Source organism: Elephas maximus, chromosome 2 (assembly GCF_024166365.1).
Source record: "Elephas maximus indicus isolate mEleMax1 chromosome 2, mEleMax1 primary haplotype, whole genome shotgun sequence".
Taxonomy (NCBI): Eukaryota; Metazoa; Chordata; class Mammalia; order Proboscidea; family Elephantidae; genus Elephas; species Elephas maximus.
Window position 1 is genome coordinate 196,363,460 of NC_064820.1, and position 17,726 is coordinate 196,381,185.

General features: G+C 41.5%; 1 protein-coding gene across 2 annotated transcripts in view; it reads left to right on the top strand.

The window, feature by feature from the left end:
- The first annotated feature begins 3,022 nt into the window (after positions 1-3,022).
- Positions 3,023-17,726, top strand: part of FAF2 (Fas associated factor family member 2) — an 80,622-nt gene continuing 65,918 nt past the window's right edge. The window contains exon 1 of one of the 2 annotated variants that reach the window (XM_049874373.1): positions 3,023-3,129. In XM_049874373.1, the coding sequence (XP_049730330.1) occupies positions 3,067-3,129 (63 nt within the window). In that variant the 5' untranslated portion in view covers positions 3,023-3,066. Of the gene's footprint in view, positions 3,877-17,726 lie in introns of both variants that reach the window. The other variant, XM_049874374.1, reaches the window with a different exon arrangement.

The window sequence follows — 17,726 nt, forward strand, 5'->3', positions numbered from 1 at the left end:
AGTTTTTAGCTATGACATTTCCCATCAGTGTCTGATCTCTAAAATCTACATGATACTGCAAAAACTCAACTACAAAAAGACAAATAACAATTAAAAAGTGGGCAAAGGATAGGAACAGACACTTCACTAAAGAAGACATTCAGGTAGCTAACAAATACATGAGGAAATGCTCACAATCATTAGCCATTAGAGAAATGCAAATCAAAACTACAATGAGATTCCATCTCACTCCAACAATGCTGGCATTAATCCAAAAAACAGAAAATAATAAACATTGAAGAGGTTGTGGAGAGATTGGAACACCTCTACACTGCTGGTGGGAATGTAAAATGGTACAACCACTTTGGAAATCGATTTGGCACTTCCTTATAAAGCTAGAAATAGAACTACTATACGATCCAGCAATCCCACTCCTTGGAACATATCCTAGAGAAATAAGAACCTCTACACGGACAGATATGCACATCCATGTTCATTGCAGCACTGTTTACAATAGCAAAAAGATGGAAGCAACCAAGGTGCCCATCAATGGATGAAAAATGGGTAAATATATTAGAGTATATATTTACACAATGGAACATTATGCATCAGTAAAGAACAATGATGAATCTGTGAAATGTTTCATAACATGGAGGAATCTGGAAGTCATCATGCTGAGTGAAATTAGTCAGCTGCAAATAAACAAATATTGCATAAGACCACTATTATAAGATCTCAAGAAATAGTTTAAACAATGAAGAGAATACTCTTTGATGTACAGGAGTGGGGAGGGAGGGAGGGAGGCAGAGGGGTTTTCACTAATTAGATAGTAAACCCATTGCCGTCGAGTCAATTCCGACTCATAGCGACCCTATAGGACAGAGTAGAATAAGAACTATTTTCGGTGAAGGGAAAGACAACACACAATACAGGAGAGGTCAGGAGAACTGGACTAAACCAAAAGCAAAGAAGGTTCCTGAATAAACTGAATGCTTCAAAGGCCAGCGTAGCGGGGGTGGGTGGGGGTTTGGGGACCATGGTTTCAGGGGACATCTAAGTCAATTGGCATAATAAAATCTATTAAGAAAACATTCGGCACCCCACTTTCGAGAGTGGCATCTGGAGTCTTAAACTCTAGCAAGCTGCCACCTAAGATGCATCAATTGGTCTCAACCCACCTGGAGCAAAGGAGAATGAAGAACACCAAAGACACAAGGTAATTATGAGCCCAAGAGGCAGAAAGGGCCACATAAAACAGAGACTACATTAGCCTGAGACCAGAACTAGATGGTGCCTGACTACAACCGATGACTGTCCTGACAGGGAACACAACAGAGAACCCCTGAGGGAGCAGGAGAGCAGTGGGATGCAGTCCCCAAATTCTCGTCAAAAGACCAGACTTAATGGTCTGACTGAGACTAGAATGACCCTGGAGGTCATGGTCCCCAGACCTTCTCTTAGCTCAAGGCGGGAACCATTCCCAAAGCCAATTCTTTAGACAGGGATTAGACTGGGCTATGGGATAGACAATGATACTGGTGAACAGTGAGCTTTTTGGATCAAGTAGACAGATGCTACTATGTTGGCATCCCCTCTCTAAAGGGGAGATGAGAGCATAGAAGAGGTCAGAAGCTGGCTGAATGGACATGAAAACAGAGAGTGGAGGGAAGGTGTGTGCTGTCTCATTAGGCGGAGAGCAGTTAGGAGTATGTAGCAAGGTGTTTATAAATTTTTGTATGACTGCCCGACTTGATTTGTAAACTTTCACTTAAAGCACAAAAAAAATTAAAAAAAAAAAAAAGAATTCAAAAGATGCATTGCATTGGGAAAATCTGCTGTAAAGGACCTTTTTAAAGTGTTCAAAAGCAAAGATGTCACCTTGAAGACTAAGGTGCACCTAACCCACGCCATAGTATTTTCAATCGTATCATATGCATGTGAAAGCTGGACAATGAATAGGGAAGACCAAAGAAGAATTGATGCCTTTGAATTGTGGTGTTGGCAAAGAATATTGAATATACCATGGAGTGCCAGAAGAACGAACAAATCTGTCTTGGAAGAAGTACAACCAGAATGTTCCTTAGAAGTAAGGATGGTGAGACTGCTCTTAGATACTTTGGACATGTTGTCAGGAGAGATCAGTCCCCAGAGATGGACCTCATGCTTGGCAAAGTACAGGGTCAACGAGGTGGACTGACACAGTGGCTGCAACAACGGGATCAAACATAATGATTTTAAGGGTGGCGCAGGACCAGGCAGTGTTTCGTTCTGTTGTGCATAGGGTCGCTATGAGTCAGAACCCACTCAAGGACACCTAACAACTACAACATATTCAGTAGTATACTATATTCTGGCATAGTATATATGCCAGAAGAACAAACAAATGTGTCTTGAAAGAAATACAGCAAGACTGGTTCTTGGAAGCTAGGACGTCAAGACTCATATACTTTGGACATGTTATGAGGAAGGACCAGTCCCTGCAGAAAGACATCAGGCTCGGTAAGAGAGGGTCAGTGAAAAACAGGAAGACTCTCAACAAGAGGGCTACAACAGTGGGCTCGCACATAGCAACGACCTTGAGGATGGCGAAAAACTGGGCAGTGTTTCGTTCTGTTGTCTTTAGGGTCACTATGAGTTGGAACCGACTAGACCGCCCCACGATTTTCCCGAGTTCTTTATGATCTCGGGGATTACGGGAGAATGGGTAGGCCGCAGCTGAAACCGGCCGAGTCACATTCGGGAATTCCCGGAGCTCCTCGAGGCACATTCGGGGGTCTCTCGGCTCTTGCCGATCTATGCAGGAGTCTTAGGTCTTTGGCCCATCCTTTGGTCGCGTACGTCATAGGGACGATTTATAAAAGACGATCCCTCGGCAATTTCCGGAAGTGTTCGGAATCGGCCCGGGAGTGGAGCCCTCTGGCGGCGGGAACTGTCACTCACCACTTCCATCTGGGCTACGGAGAGTCTTCCAACACGCGCAGACGCAGTTGCACACCGGCGGCCGTTCAGACCGGATGTGGTTGCCACTGAGGTCAGTTCCGGCGGGTGACGGTGCGGACGGGTCAGAAGCGTACAGGCGGCGGCAAAATGGCGGCGCCTGAGGAGCGGGATCTAACCCAGGAGCAGACAGAGAAGCTGCTACAGTTTCAGGTAGCAGCGAGCACTCCGTGCGGCAGGTGCCGCCTCGAAATGGGGGGTGGGCCTCTAGAGGAACCCAGAATTCTCTTCAGATTGGGCCCGCCATCCTTCTCAGACCAGCGGGTGTCTCCCTCCCCCCAGACGCCAACTGCCCCGCTTCTCCGGCCCCCGAGCCTGTGTTTGTCGCCGGCCGTTCAGCCATCGCTGCGGCCAGATCCGCCTCTCTCCTGCCCTTTTATCCTCAAAGGATCAGCTTCCCTGATTTTCTTCAGCGGCGCCAGTTCTCAGCCATCCTTCCCAGCGCGGTTACCGGTCGGACCCTCTCAGCCCAACGATTCCTCTGTAGATCCGCCCGAGACGCTTGGTCTCCACCGCAGAGTTGGCTTCAGTTCTGGTCTTTGAAAGCGTCCTACCGGCAGCCCATGTCATTTCCACAAACATTTATCGAGGGGCTCTTGGGTGCCTGGTCCTATCTTGTGAGCTCTGGTGGGGGTGGGGACCCCTAAAGACAGGCCTGGCCCCCGCCCTAGATGTGTGGGAGGACACCACGTAAGGAGACAGTGTAACATTCTAAGTTATCATCAGTGGCTTCTGACTGAGTTCATTATGCGGGGCTTATTCCTGGACTACCTGTGTTCGACTGGGCTTGAGGAGGGTGGTAACTTGCAGGGGATCTACCTCATTGGAGTGGATGTTAAGAACATATGGCACTGGGCACTTACCTTAGAGCTGTGGAATCTGGTTGAAGGAGGTTACTAGGTGGGTAGCCTTTGCTGTTTGTTTTACTGATGGTTACCAGTCTCCTTACCTCTAAAATGCATATCTTAAAAATGTGTTTATCTCCTGAGGATATTGTGGAAATCAAATGAGTTATGGATGTCAGAGGGCTTTGTAAACTGAAAAATGCATGCAAACATTATTGCTACTGTTAATCATAGCATAGAATTAATTTCCTAATATAGTTCCTAATATAAAATGTGCTGAATATTCACTTATTGAGCAATATTTATCAAGAATCTTAGTGCTCAGGCACTGCTAGGTAGAATTCCATTTATTGAGTATTGACGATAACTATAAGTACTTAAACATTTTGCATACCTTAGCTCAGTAGGGCAGCTGTATGACGTTGGTACTGTTACAGTCTCTATTTTACCGAAAAGAGATCTCAGGCCTAGGAGGTAACATGCTTAGATACACGACTAGTAAATGGTGGTGCCAGATTCAGAGCCAGGTCCATCTTTGCAGAATCTTTCCTGGGCTCTTGACTTTGTACTGTAAAACCTATATAGGTATCACTCTACAGCAGAGAGAGTAGAATGCAAATGATATGATATTAAGTCTTTGTGCATGTGTGTGAGTGGGTGTGCAAGTTCTCACTTTTCTCCAGCGTCCCTGAGTAGATTTCATTATAATTAATTTTGAAGGTTTTTTTTTTCCTCTTAAATCTAGCAATGGGGTATAGAGAGAAAGATACTATCATAGAAGTTGTTGTTAGCAGCGTTCAAGTCGGTCCCTGACCCATGGTAACCCCATGTATAACAGAACAACATGATGCGTGGTCCTGCGCCATCCCCATGATTAGTTGGACATTGGACCCTTGGGATCCACAGGGTTTTCACTGGCTGATTTTTCAGAAGTAGATCACCAGGACTTTGTTCCTAGCACATTTTTAGTCTGGAAACTCTGCTGAAACATGTTCAGCATCATGCAAGCCTCCACTGACAGATGGGCGGTGACTGTGCTTGGGATGCATTGGCTGAGAATCAAACCCAAGTTTCCTGCATGGAAGGCAGGAATTCTACCACTGAACCACCACAGCACTGCCCCCACTGTCATAGAAGTAGTTAACATTTAATTGGAGTTTTGATAGAGAGGAGCCTTGGTGGTTCGGCTGTTAACCAGAAGGTTGGTGGTTTGAACCCACCAGCCGCTCCACGGAAGAAAGATGTGGCAGTCTGCTTCTGTAAAGATTTACAGCTTTGGAAATGCTATGGGACAGTAGTGCTATGCCCTATAGGGTCGCTATGAGTCAGAATGGACTCAATGGCAATGGATTTGGAAACAGTTTTTAAGTGGAGAAATTGATAGAGAAAATTAGAGTCAAAGAACGCATAAACATTGGACAATCAGCTTCCACTTCCTGGTAGATCACTAATACCAGTGTCCGTTTAGCTTTGGCAGACCATTATACCCCTTACAGCTCTTCATGCTAAGCCTCCATGTTATTTATTGTTTATGTGTAATGAGATGATGTGAGTTGTAAATCATGATGTGCTTTCTCGTGGATTGGAAGAACATGAGTATGTGGTCGCATTTCTGTGGTCGCATTTCTGAGGTATAGGAACCTCCATTTTGTCGTCAGTGGAAATCCAGATCAGTAAGAGAGGTGGGTAGCAGGTTAAAGTTGCATTGAGATTACTTTATGAACTGGATTTAATGAGCCAAATGCATTTCATATTTATGTATGTGTTCATTGGTGCAGTGGTTAAGCACTCAGCTGCTAACCAAAAGGTCAGCAGTTTGAATCCACTAGCTGCTCCTTGGGAACCTTTTGGGGCAATTCTGGTCTGTCCTGTAGGGTCGCTATGAGTTGGAATCAACTCAACAGCAACGAGTTTGGCTTTTTGGTTTGTGTTCTTTAAGCGATCTCCAAGTCAGATTCATCATCCAGATTACCATTAAACATTCTTTGAAATTTACTAGGTGTCAAGAATTACCAGATAGTTGATATACTTTGACTCTTTTAACTTAATAGCACTGTAAAAAGTTAACCCCTGCTAATTTTATTCATAAGGAAACTGAAGTTCTGAGAGGTGAAAAAATTTGCTCATGTAGCAAGTAGCAAAGATTTAGAAATCAGTATATACAAATAAGTATTCTGCGAGATATTAGTGCTCCTGGTGTCATATGGTATGAAAAAAGTGCTGTGAGAGTAATTACAGGAGGAGAGAAGAAGGATGGCTTAGTAGTTACCATTTATTATCTACTATGTTCTAGGCATGATGCTAGATAATTTATAACCATTGTGTTTAAATCCTCTCCATAGCCCTGTAAAGAACAGTAGGTTATATGCTTGGCTTCCAGGTGAGGAAACAGATCTATAGAAATATTTGCTGAAGGTCTTTAAGCTCTTAAGTAGTCAAGGTGGAATTAGAATTCTAGTGGGTCTGGATCTGGACTTCATAGCCAGACTCTTGTTACTTTAAAGAATGAGTGCAGTTTCAACAAGTGGTGGGCAGGAGGATGTCCAAAGCTGAGTAAACACACAAGGTATGGAGAGGGTAAAATGTGGAGTGTAAATGTTTTGATGGGTTTAGAGAATTGGGTGTGGAAAATAAGACTGAAAAGGTAAGTTAGAGCCAGATTTTAGAAGCCTTTCAAAGCTATGCACAATGGTTTAGATTTTAATCTGTAGGCGTGGAGAGCCATCTGAGGTTTTTTTCAGCTAGGTTGTGACATAACTCTAGGTTTCAGATTTGCTTCATTAACAATGTGGAGTATGGAGTATGTGTTTGGAATCTCCACAGAGGTCAGTACGGGAACAGGCTGACACTTGGCCAGGAGCTGGTTCTCAGTATGTTGCCTCATTTAATGTATTGTAATTAGTGAAAGTAAAATATTTTAAGATATCTCAGGTTTTCTCTGTTTTGCTTTTGTGTGTGTGAGTGTGCGTGTGAGACACAGGAGTTGATTGGACCTCCTTGGGACATATTTATTGTGCCTCCCAGTCCACTGATGTCTTCTAAGATTTTTCTCTAGTTATCCTTTTATGCTGTTTATTTTGGAACCAGTTGAGTATGAATAAGTAATGCAGCAAGAAGAGGAACATGGATTTTAAGAGCTACTGCGGGTATATGGAAGGTTACTTACTGATCCAGTTGGCTCCAGAATAAATTTGCCCATCCATTTTCCCAAATTTTACTATGTAACAGACTGACTTAACCATACCTGTTGCTGAGGAGTTGATTCTGACTCATAACGACCCTATAGGACAGAGTAGAACTACCTGTTGGGTTTACAAGGAGTAGCTGGTGGATTCGAACTGCCAACCTTTTGGTTATCAGCCAAACACTTAACCACTACACTACCAGGGCCCCTCACAGACTCTCTTAGTGCCCTGGTTTACTGCCTCTGGATTGCTGTTTGAGCACCTGAAGAAGGATGACCTGGGCAGAGAGAGAAGGGACTAAAGGAGCTTTGTGTGACTATTTGAAGAAAAAACAATCCCTTTTCTGCTTGTACAAGAGTAAGAACTTCTTTACTTTTCAGTGGATATCAGGGTATGAGCCTTGTTCTCTTAAATTATAGGAATTTAAGCCTGAACTCTGGGCTGTAGAATGAAGTTTACAACTAAGTTTGAAATTTTCCCTTTTGGCTCCATCTGACTTTTTATTACCTAAAAAGGTGGAGGGTGGCAGAGAGGGAATACATGGTGCTTTTTGTTCGTGTGTTTTTTAAAAACAAAATCAGAGTGTTCTGCAGTTTTTGCCAGGAAATTTGGTATTGCGGAGAAAACATGAGGTTTGAAACTCCAGGCAAACGTGAATTAGCCTTCTAACCTAAGTTCTGGTGAGTTATGAGTGAGACGTTAGGCACCTGCTCACTTTTTTGTGCTTCTTCCCTAATCTATAAAATCAGAGTTTAAAAAAAACCCGTTACCTTCGAGTCGATTCCAACTCATAGTAACCCTATAGGACAGGGTAGAAATGGCCCATAGAGTTTCCAAGGAGCGCTTGGTGGATTCAAACTGCCAGCCTTTTGGCCAGCAGCCGTAGCACTTAACCACTACACCACCAGGGTTTCATTATATAATCAGAGTATCATTATATAATTCACAGCATTCTTTTTTTTTCTGAGAAATCTACCAAGTAATGCATGCTACATGCAGTTCTATAAAAAAGTAGTTAAATCTTATTCCCCTCATCCTAATTCCAGGTTTGTTGTATATCCTTGTATGCTTCTTTCTTCTGCATATACAGACATACAAGCACTTAATGTAGATGTTCTCTTAACCTAACCTTCATTTAACTGAGTAGTTGGAAAAGATGCTGTCTGTTCCCCAAGGTCTACTCTGTAATGTCCCCAGATATTTCTGTTCCCACCAGTTGAGTCATACTCTTGATAAGAGTCGGTTGTGTTTGCTTTCAAACTGGTGTGTGTTGTTTATATTTTGTCATATAAATTTAATTAAATATTACGTAAATGAATAAAATACTAGTGCAAAAAGGTTTTATCTGAAAACTAAATGCTCTGGGAAGGTCCTGTAGGGGCAAGTTGCATTAAAAATTGCTATTCAGTTGCTGTGAGCAAGATAAGTATAAATGCCTTTGGGAAAAATTCAGATACAGAATTTTTGGTACTCGTTGTTTGGCAAGTATTTGGGGTTTTACTCAAAGAAATTGAATGAGTATCTTATGAACGTGGTTTATGGTAGAAGGATTTCAAGGAATGCCAGAATGCCAGTGGACCCATTCCCAAAAGAAAAGGCTAGGCTTTCATCAAAAGATTGTTGCACAAATGCGTATGTTTTATGTTGAAATGAAATGTAATGCATTTTCTTCTTTACTTTAAGTGACTTTTAAGTTAATTGATCAATTATGGGTCCCATTCTTATTGAATAAGAGGTCTTCTGCTGTCTTTGTCTTGTACAGATAGGATCATATTATACTTAAAGTCAACATAGTCTGACTGATTGGAATAAGGCTATCTGCATTTGAATCCTGGCTTTTCCAGTTACTGACTTTGTGACTTTAGGCAAATTACTTAAACCTCTCTGTGCCTTAGTTCCTTCATCTATAAAATGGGACTAATAATATTTTTTCACAGGGTTGTTTTGATGATTAAATATTAATATCTCTGTTTCATCAAAGAGGATATCCAGCAAGCACATGAAAAGATGCTGAATATTATTAGCCGTTAAACCCTTTTGCCGTTGAGTCGATTCCAACTCATAGTGACCATATAGGACAGAGTAGAACTGCCTCATTGGGTTTCTAAGACTGTAATCTTTATGGAAGCAGACTACCACATCTTTCTTCCGCAGAGCAGCTGGTAGAGTCGAACTGCCCACAGTTAGCAGCCAAGCTATTAAACACTGTGCCGCCAGGGTTTCCGTTAGCCATTCCAAAACCCAAACCCATTGCTGTCAAGTCAGTTCGAATTTAAAATCTTTATGGAAGCAGACTGCTGCATCCTTCTTCCTTGGAGCAGGTGGTGGGCTCAAACTGACTTTTTGGTTATCAGCTGAGCACTTTTAACCACTGTGCCACCCGGCTCCATTAGCCGTTAAACCAAAAAAAAAAAAAACATTGCCATCAAGTCAATTCCAACTCATAGCACCCCTATAGGACAGAGTAGCACTGCCCCATAGGGTTTCCAAGGAGCGGTTGGTAGACTTGGGCCACTGAGCTTTTGGTTAGCAGCTATAGCTCTTAACCACTGTGCCACCAGGGCTCCCCATTAGCCATGAGGGAGATGCAAATCAAAATCGCAACGCGATAACACCTCATCCCCTTTAGAATGACAGTGATCAAAAATAACAAAAAACAACAGGTGTTGGCGGGGTTGTGGACAAACTGCGACCCTCATCCGTTGTTGGTGGGAACATAAAAGGGTGCAGCCACTGTGAAGAACAATATGGCAGTTCTTCAAAGAGTAAAACATAAAACTACCATATGACCCAGCAGTCCCTAGGTATATATCCTGAGAAGTCAAAGCAGGAGTGCATACAGAAACCTGTACACCAATGTTCATTGCAGCAGTAGCCAAAAGGTAGAAACGACCTGAATGTCCATTAACAGATAAATGGATAAACAAAATTTGGTATGTACATACGCACATACTTAGCCATGAAGGCAGATGAAGTCCTAATGCACGCCACAACATGAATGAACCTAGAAAACACTGCTGAGCGACATTCATCAGTGGCAAAAGGACAAATGTTGTATGAGCTCACTTATATGAAATCAGCAAATATATAAAAATCAAAGATGATTAGTGGTTACCAGAGGTAGGAGGGAGGGGGAAAGGAGTTTTGCTTTGGAGGCATCGAGTTTATGTTAATGGTGGTGGAATGATTTGGAAACGGATAGTGATAAAGGTTGCACATCATGAAGAAAGTAATCAATGTCACCGAATCATACATGTGGAAGTTGTTGAATTGGTGAAGGTTTAGTTGTGTATATTTTTGCCACACACAAAAAAAAATGTTGCTATAGCTAAAGCACTGGCAAATATTAAGCACTTGAATGTTAAGCATTATTATTTCTAGTTTTTTAAATGATGATGGACAATCAGGTGGTTTTAAGTTTTTTGGTATTATTATACAAATAGTATTACAGGTAATATCCTTGTACATAAAGGTTTATTCCATTCTCAGTCAGCTCTTGTTTATTCAACACCTACTATGTGCTAGTTAAACTTCTAGGCCCAGGATACAGCAGTACATTAAACATAATTCTTACCCTTGTGAAGCTCACATTCTAGTGGAAGGAGACATGGGAGAGTCAAAATAAGTAAGTGAAATATATGGTAAATGTTGATAAATGCTATGGAGAAAAATAAATATGGAATGTGTGGAGGAAGAGGGATTCATTTTAAATAATATTAAATTAAATAGGATTATCAAGAGAAGGCCTCACTGAGAAAGTGTCATTTGGGTGAAAACCTATAGGAAATAAGGAAGCAAATCATGTGGCTATCTGGGGGAAGAGGCATGCAAAAGTCGAGGCATAGTTAAGTGTGACCTAGTCCAGGAATGGCAAGGAGACCAGTGTCCCTAGAATCAAGAGGAAAGAGGAAAGCAGTAGGAGATAGAAGTGAAGGTAGATAGAAGACCTGGTAGACCATTAAGGATTTTTATATATATATATACTTTAGTTGAAGGCTTACAGAGCAAATTCATTTCTCATTAAAGAATCCACATACTGTTTTGTGACATTGGTTGCCAGCCCCATGACATGTCGTCACTCTCGTCTTCTCTGACTTGGGTTCTCTTTTACCAGCTTTCCTGTCCCCTCCTGCCTTCTTGTCCTTGCCCCTGAGCTGGTGTGTCCCTTTAGTCTCATTTTGTTTTATGGGCCTGTCTGATCTTTGGCTGAAGGGTGAACCTCAGGAGTGACTTCAGTATTGGGTTAAAAGGGTGTCTGGGGACCATGCTCTTGGGGTTTCTCCAGTCTCTTGCAGACTAGTAAGTCTAGTCTTTTTTTGTGAGTTAGAATTTTGCTGTACATTTTCCTCCAGCTCTGTCTGGGGCCACCTTCTATTGTAATCCCTGTCAGAGCAGTCAGTGGTAGTAGCCGGGCACCATCTAGTTTTGCTGGACTCAGTCTGATGGAGGCTGTGGTAGTTGTGGTCCATTAGCCCTTTGGACTAATCTTTCCCTTATATCTTTGGTTTTCTTCATTCTTTCTTGCTCCAGACAGGGTGAGACCAGCAGAGTGTCTTAGATGACCACTCACAAGATATTAAGACCCCAGACGCTACTCACCAAAGTAGGATGTAGAACATTTTCTTTCTTTTTTTTTGAAGGATGATGCTTGTCTTTATTAAGAAGCAGGAAGAAATGACATTGGGAAGAGCACTCGGGTGGCAGAATCATCTGTGAAACAAAACACAGGATCTGAAACAAACATGCCCACTGCCCCCACCCCCAAGCTATGTGGAAGGTGGTCACAATTCTGTCAACAATCCTGGCCTGGCATGCTTCCCTTCCTTCCCTTGGCCTTCAGGGTACTAGGAGATCCCTGCCATCAATCTTCCTTACCACCCCAACCCTGGACGGCTCCTGTCTAGTCTTACTCCCCTCCCTCAGGACCGCCCCTTTCTCAGCCTGTGTGATTGTGCCCCAGGACTCCCCTTTTTCTCACTGGTCATATTTCCCTTAGAACATTTCTTTATAAACTGTTAAGTCAGTTGAGCTAGATGTCCCTCGAGAAGACCATTAAGGATTTTTGGTGTTAACTCTGAGGTAAGGAGGGTAGCCATGGGAGGATTTTGAGTACAGTAACGGCATGATTTGATTCATGATTTAATAGGACCACTCTGGCTGTTTTGAAGATAGCCTGAAAGGAGATAAAAGAGGAAGTAGGGAAATCAAGTCGGAGTCCCTGGGTGGGTTAAGCACACAACTCTTAACCAAAAGGCTGGCAGGTAAGATCTACCCAGAGGTGCCTTGGAAGAAAGGCTTGGTGTTTGTTTCTGAAAGAGCATAGCCATTGAAAAACCTAGAGTACAGCTCTACTCTGAAACATGTAGGGTTGCCTTGAGTCGGAATCAGCTCTGTGATAACTGGTTTCGTTTGATTTTGTTAGGGAAACCAGTTACAGTTTTTTTGGCTTTGTAAAGTTAATTTTTAATTTACATGCAAAGAAATGCACTCTTTCTGGTGCTTAGGTCTGTGGTTTCTGACAAACGGAAAGAGTCACGTAACCATCACTAGAAGCAGGGTACAGAGTAGTTCCACCCATGCCCCAAATTTCCTCCAGCTGCCTTTTGTGGTCCTGCCGCTCTGTTCTCTGTCTCTACACTTTGGCCTTTTCCCAGAATGTCAGAGAAATGAAACACTGCTGTGTGTTACCTTTTGAATCTGGCTTTTTTCACATAGTACAGTATGTTTGAGATCCATCTCTGCTGCTGCCTGTATCAATAGTCCATTCCGTTTGTTACTGAGTCGTATTCCGTTTTATGGATGCACCACAGCTTGCTTATCCCAGTGGAGGACATTTTGGTTGTTTTTAGGTTTTGGCAATTACAAATAAAGCTGTTGTAAACGTTCACGCACAGAGTTTTCTGTGGACATAGGTTTTCATTCTGTTGGACAAGTCCTAGGAGTAGCTTGTTGGATTGTATAGTAAGCATATGATTAACTTGATCAGGAACTGCCAAACTGTTCCCCAATGTGGTTGTCCTGTTTTGCATCCCTACCAACAATGCATGAGAGTTCTGCTTCTGTCTTCATGCCAGCACTTGATATTATCAATTTAAAAAAAATTTAGTCATTTTAATAAGTGTATACTGGTATCTCACTGTGGTTTTGATTGGCATTTTCTTTTAATTTTTTTTGTGTGTGCTTTAAGTGAAAGTTTACAAATCAAGTCAGTCTCACATACAAAAATTTATATACACCTTGCTATATACTCCTAGTTGCTCTGCCCCTAATGAGAGAGCACACTCAGGAGGTTTTTGCAGTGATTTAGGACCAGGCCGAAGGAGGTGGTAATAGTTGAATTTTAGCTATATTTTTAAGGTAAGGGGCCCTGGTGGTGCAGTGGTTAAGAGCTACAGCTACTAACCAAAAGGTTGGCAGTTTGAATCCATCAGCCACTCCTTGGAAACCCCATAGGGCAGTTCTACTCTGTCCTGTAGGGTTGTTATTAGTTAGAATCTACTTGAAGGCAACAGGTTTCAAGGTAAAGTGGTTGGATTTTCTGAGGGATTGTACGTAGGATGAGAGGGAAAGGGAGAGATTAAGGATATCTTTAAAATATTTGACCTAAGGACTGGTGGAAGAGTCATTAACTGAGAGGAGGAAAACTGGTAGGAGGAGCACTATTGAGTGTGTGGGTGAGATCAAGAGCTCGGTTTTGGTCATGTGAAGTTTGAGATTTCTATTAGGTATCCAGGTGAAGCTGTTAAGTAGGCAATTGGACATACGAGTCTAGAGTGTAGGAGAATACTATGACTCCAACTCATGACAACCCCATGTGTGTAGAGTAGAACTGTTCCATAAGGCTTTCAAGGCTGTGACCTGGCACCTCTGGGTCAGTTCGAACCAACAGCCTTTGGCTACTGTCAAGCACTTAGCCATTTACACTATTAGGAAGCAAGTATAGGTTTAAAAAAAAAGAATAAGATCAGAGGGCTAAGCCTTGGGCACTTCAGTGTTTAGCTTTCTGAGGATGTAATGAGGGGAGAAGAGTAGTAGGTGAGATAGGAAGAAGTGTCCTAGAAGCCAGTTGAGGTAACTTGAGGAATGAGAACAGACCTTTGGATTTGTGTTGTAGAGGTCATTGGTGACCTTAAATAGAAATTTCCTTGGAACGTTGGGAGTGAAATCTTGATTGGAATGAGTTTAAGAGGAAATGAGAGAAATTGGGGATCTCAGCAGGTTTTGCTATAAAAAGGAAGAAATTGGGCAGAAGCTGGACAGGGGATGAGGGTTTTTTTTTTTTTTTTTTGAAATCTCAACATGTTTGTATGCTGATGAGGAAGATACATTAGAGAGAAAACTTTATGCAGAGGAAGGAGAATTGCTATTTCGATATCCTTAAGTAGATGGGAGGAGATGGACCAAGCACACAAGAGGAGGAGTTGGCCTTTGCTGTCAGCACGGATACCTTTGTTCGTAGTAAAAGGAGGGAGTCCCTGGGTGGTGCACAGTATTTACACATTCAGCTGCTGACGGAAAAGTTAGAGGTTCAGAACCACCCAGACGCACCTCGAAAGACTGGCCTGGTGATCTACTGAAAAATCAATCACTGAAAACCTTATGGAGCACAGTTCTACTCTGGCACACACAGGGTTGCTGTGAGTCGGAGTCAGCTTGACAGCAACTGGAACTGGAATAAAAGAAAAGATAGACTATATGGGCACAAATGTAGGTAGGTAGGTTGATGCATTGGTTGGGGCGTGTAATTATTTTATTTTCTCTGTGGAATCCTTTGAAGCACGAAAGTTTTTAATTTTGAAGTCCGGTTTATCTTTTTTCTTTTGTTGCCCTATGCTTTGGGTGTCATATTTACAAAACCATGGCCTAATTCAAGGTAACAAAGATTTATGCCTATGTTTTTTGTTAAGAGTTTTATGATTTTAGCTCTTATTTAGGTTTGTGATGCATTTTTTTTTTTTTTTTAACTCCCCATCCACTAATCTTTTCTTGTCTCAATGAATTTGCCTATTTTGGATAATTCATATGAGTGGGATCATATAATATTTGTCTTTTTGTGTCTGGCTTATTTCACTTAATAATGTCTTCAAGATTTATCGACATGGTGGCATGTATTAGTACTTTATTTTTCTTTATAGTTGAATAATTGTATATATATGCCAGGTTCCTGGGTGGTGCAAATGGTTTGCTCTAGGCTACCAACTGAGAAGTTGGAGGTTTGAACCCACCCAGTGGTGCCACAGAAGGGAAGCCTGACCATCTGCTTCTGTAAAGATTACAGCCAAGAAAAGCCTATGGAGCTATTTTCTCTTCTAACATGTGGGATCACCATGAGTTGGAACTGACTTGATTGTGATGGGCTTGGGGTTTTTTTTGGTTTTGTTTTTGGTGTATATATATACCATATTTTGCTTATCCATCTATTGATGGACACTTGGGATAGTCACCTTTTTGCTATGTGAATGATGCTGCAGTGAACATTGGTGTTCATGTGTCTCTTTGAGTTCCTACTTTAGAGTCTCTTGGATATGTACTTAGGAGAGGAATTGCTGGGTCTTATGGAGCCCTGGTGGCACAGTGTTTAAAAGTGCTTGGCTGCTAACCGAAAGGTTAGTGGTTTGAACCCACCACCGGCTCCGTGGGAGAAAGATGTGGCAGTCTATTTCCACAAAGACTACACCCTTGAAAACCCTGTGGGGCAGTTCTGCTCTGTCCTATAGGGTCACTATGAGTTGGAATCGACCTGACAGCAGTGGTATGGTAGTTCTGTGTTGGCGAAGAATATTGAATATACCATGGACTGCCAGAAGAAAGAACAAATCTGTCTTGGAGGAAGTACAGCCAGAATGTTCCTTAGAAGCTGGAATGGCGAGATTTCATCTCGTTTACTTTGGACATGTTATCAGGAGGGAACAGTTCCTCCTGATAATGTGTCATGGCAGAGGGGCCAGTGAGAAAGAAGACGACTCTCAATAAGATGTATTGACACAGTGGCTACAGCAGTGGGATCAAATAGCAACGATTGTGAGGATGCCATAGGACTGGGCAACAGTTCGTTGTGTTACACGTAAGGTTACTGTGAGTCGGAACTGACTTGATGGCACCTAACAACAATATGTTTAACTTTTTGAAGAACCACCAAGCTGTTTTCCATAGCAGCTGCAGCATTTCACATGTGTACCAGCAGTGCTTGAGGGTCCCGGTTTCTCCACTTCCTTGCCAGTGCTTGTTATTTTTCGTTTTTTTTTTTTTTTTTTAGTAACAGCTGTCCTGGTGCGTGTGAATTAGTATCTCATTATGGTTTTGATTTGAGCATCTTGGCCATTTGTGTACCTTTGGAGAAATGTCTGTTGAAGTCCTTTGCCCATTTTTTAATTAGGTTGTCTTTTTGTTGTTAAGTTTTAAGGGCTCTTTATATATTCTGAATATTAAGTCTTGATATATGGCTTCCAAATGTTTTCTCCCATTTTGTAGGTTATCTTTTTACTTTCTTGATAATGTCCTATGATGCACGTTTTAAGTTTTGATGAAGTCTTGTTTATGTGTTTTTCCTCTTGCTGCTTGTACCTTTGGTGTCATAGCTAAGAATCCATTTCCTAAAAGAAAGTCCTGAAAACCACTGTTCTCTTCTAAGAGTTTTATGGTTTTATCTCTTATGTTTAGGTCACTAATCCATGTTGAGTTACTTTTTTGTAAATGTTGTGAGATATGGGTCCAGCTTCATTCTTTTGCGTGTGAAAATCCAGTTGTCACAGCGCCATATGTTGAAGAGATTATTCTTTTTCCATTGAGTGGTCTCAGAAAATTGACTTAAGGATTTCTGGATTCTCAATTCAGTTCCATTGATGTGTGTGTGTTTGTATGTATGCCAGTATCACACTGCTTTGATTTTTTTTTTTTTTGAACATTTTATTGTGGTTTGGCTGAAAACAATATTTTGATTATTACAGCTTATAATAAAATTTCAAATTAGGAATGTGAGTTCTCCAACTTTGTTATTCTTTTTCAAAACTGTTTTGTCTATTCTGGGTCTCTTGCATTTCTAAATGAATTTTAGGATCACCTTGTCAATTTCTGCAAAAAAAAAAAAAAGCATTCAGTTTTGTTTTTTTTTTTTTTTTGATAGGAATTGCTGCTGAATCTGTAGATCAGTTTGGGGAGTATTGCTATCTTAATATTAAGTCTTCCAGTCCATCAACTTGGGATGTCTTTCCATTTGTTTAGGTCTTCTTTAATTTCTTCCAGTGATGTTTTATAGTTTTCAGCATGTAAGTATTGTTAAATTTAGTCATAAACGTTTTGTTATTTTTAACTTTTAAAAAAATTTTTTTCTTGTTGAGAATATACACAGCGAAACATACACCAATTCAGCAGTTTCTACATGGTACCATTTAGTGACATTGATTATATTCTTTGAATTGCGCAATCATTCTCACCCTCTTTTTCTGAGTTGTTCCTCCCCCATTAATATAAACTCACTGCTCCCTAAGATTCCTTTCTAATCTTTGGAGTTGCTGTTGTCAATTTGATCCCGTATAGATAGTTCTTAAAAGAATATAATGCGCAAGGCAGACATTTTTTACTAGTTAAGCTAAACTATTGTTTGGTTTCAGAAGACTTCAGGGGATGTTTTTGGTTTAAGGTTTAAAGATTATCTCAGAGCGATAGTTTCAAGGGTTCATCCAGCCTCCACGGCTCCAGAAAGTGTAGAGTCCATGAGAAT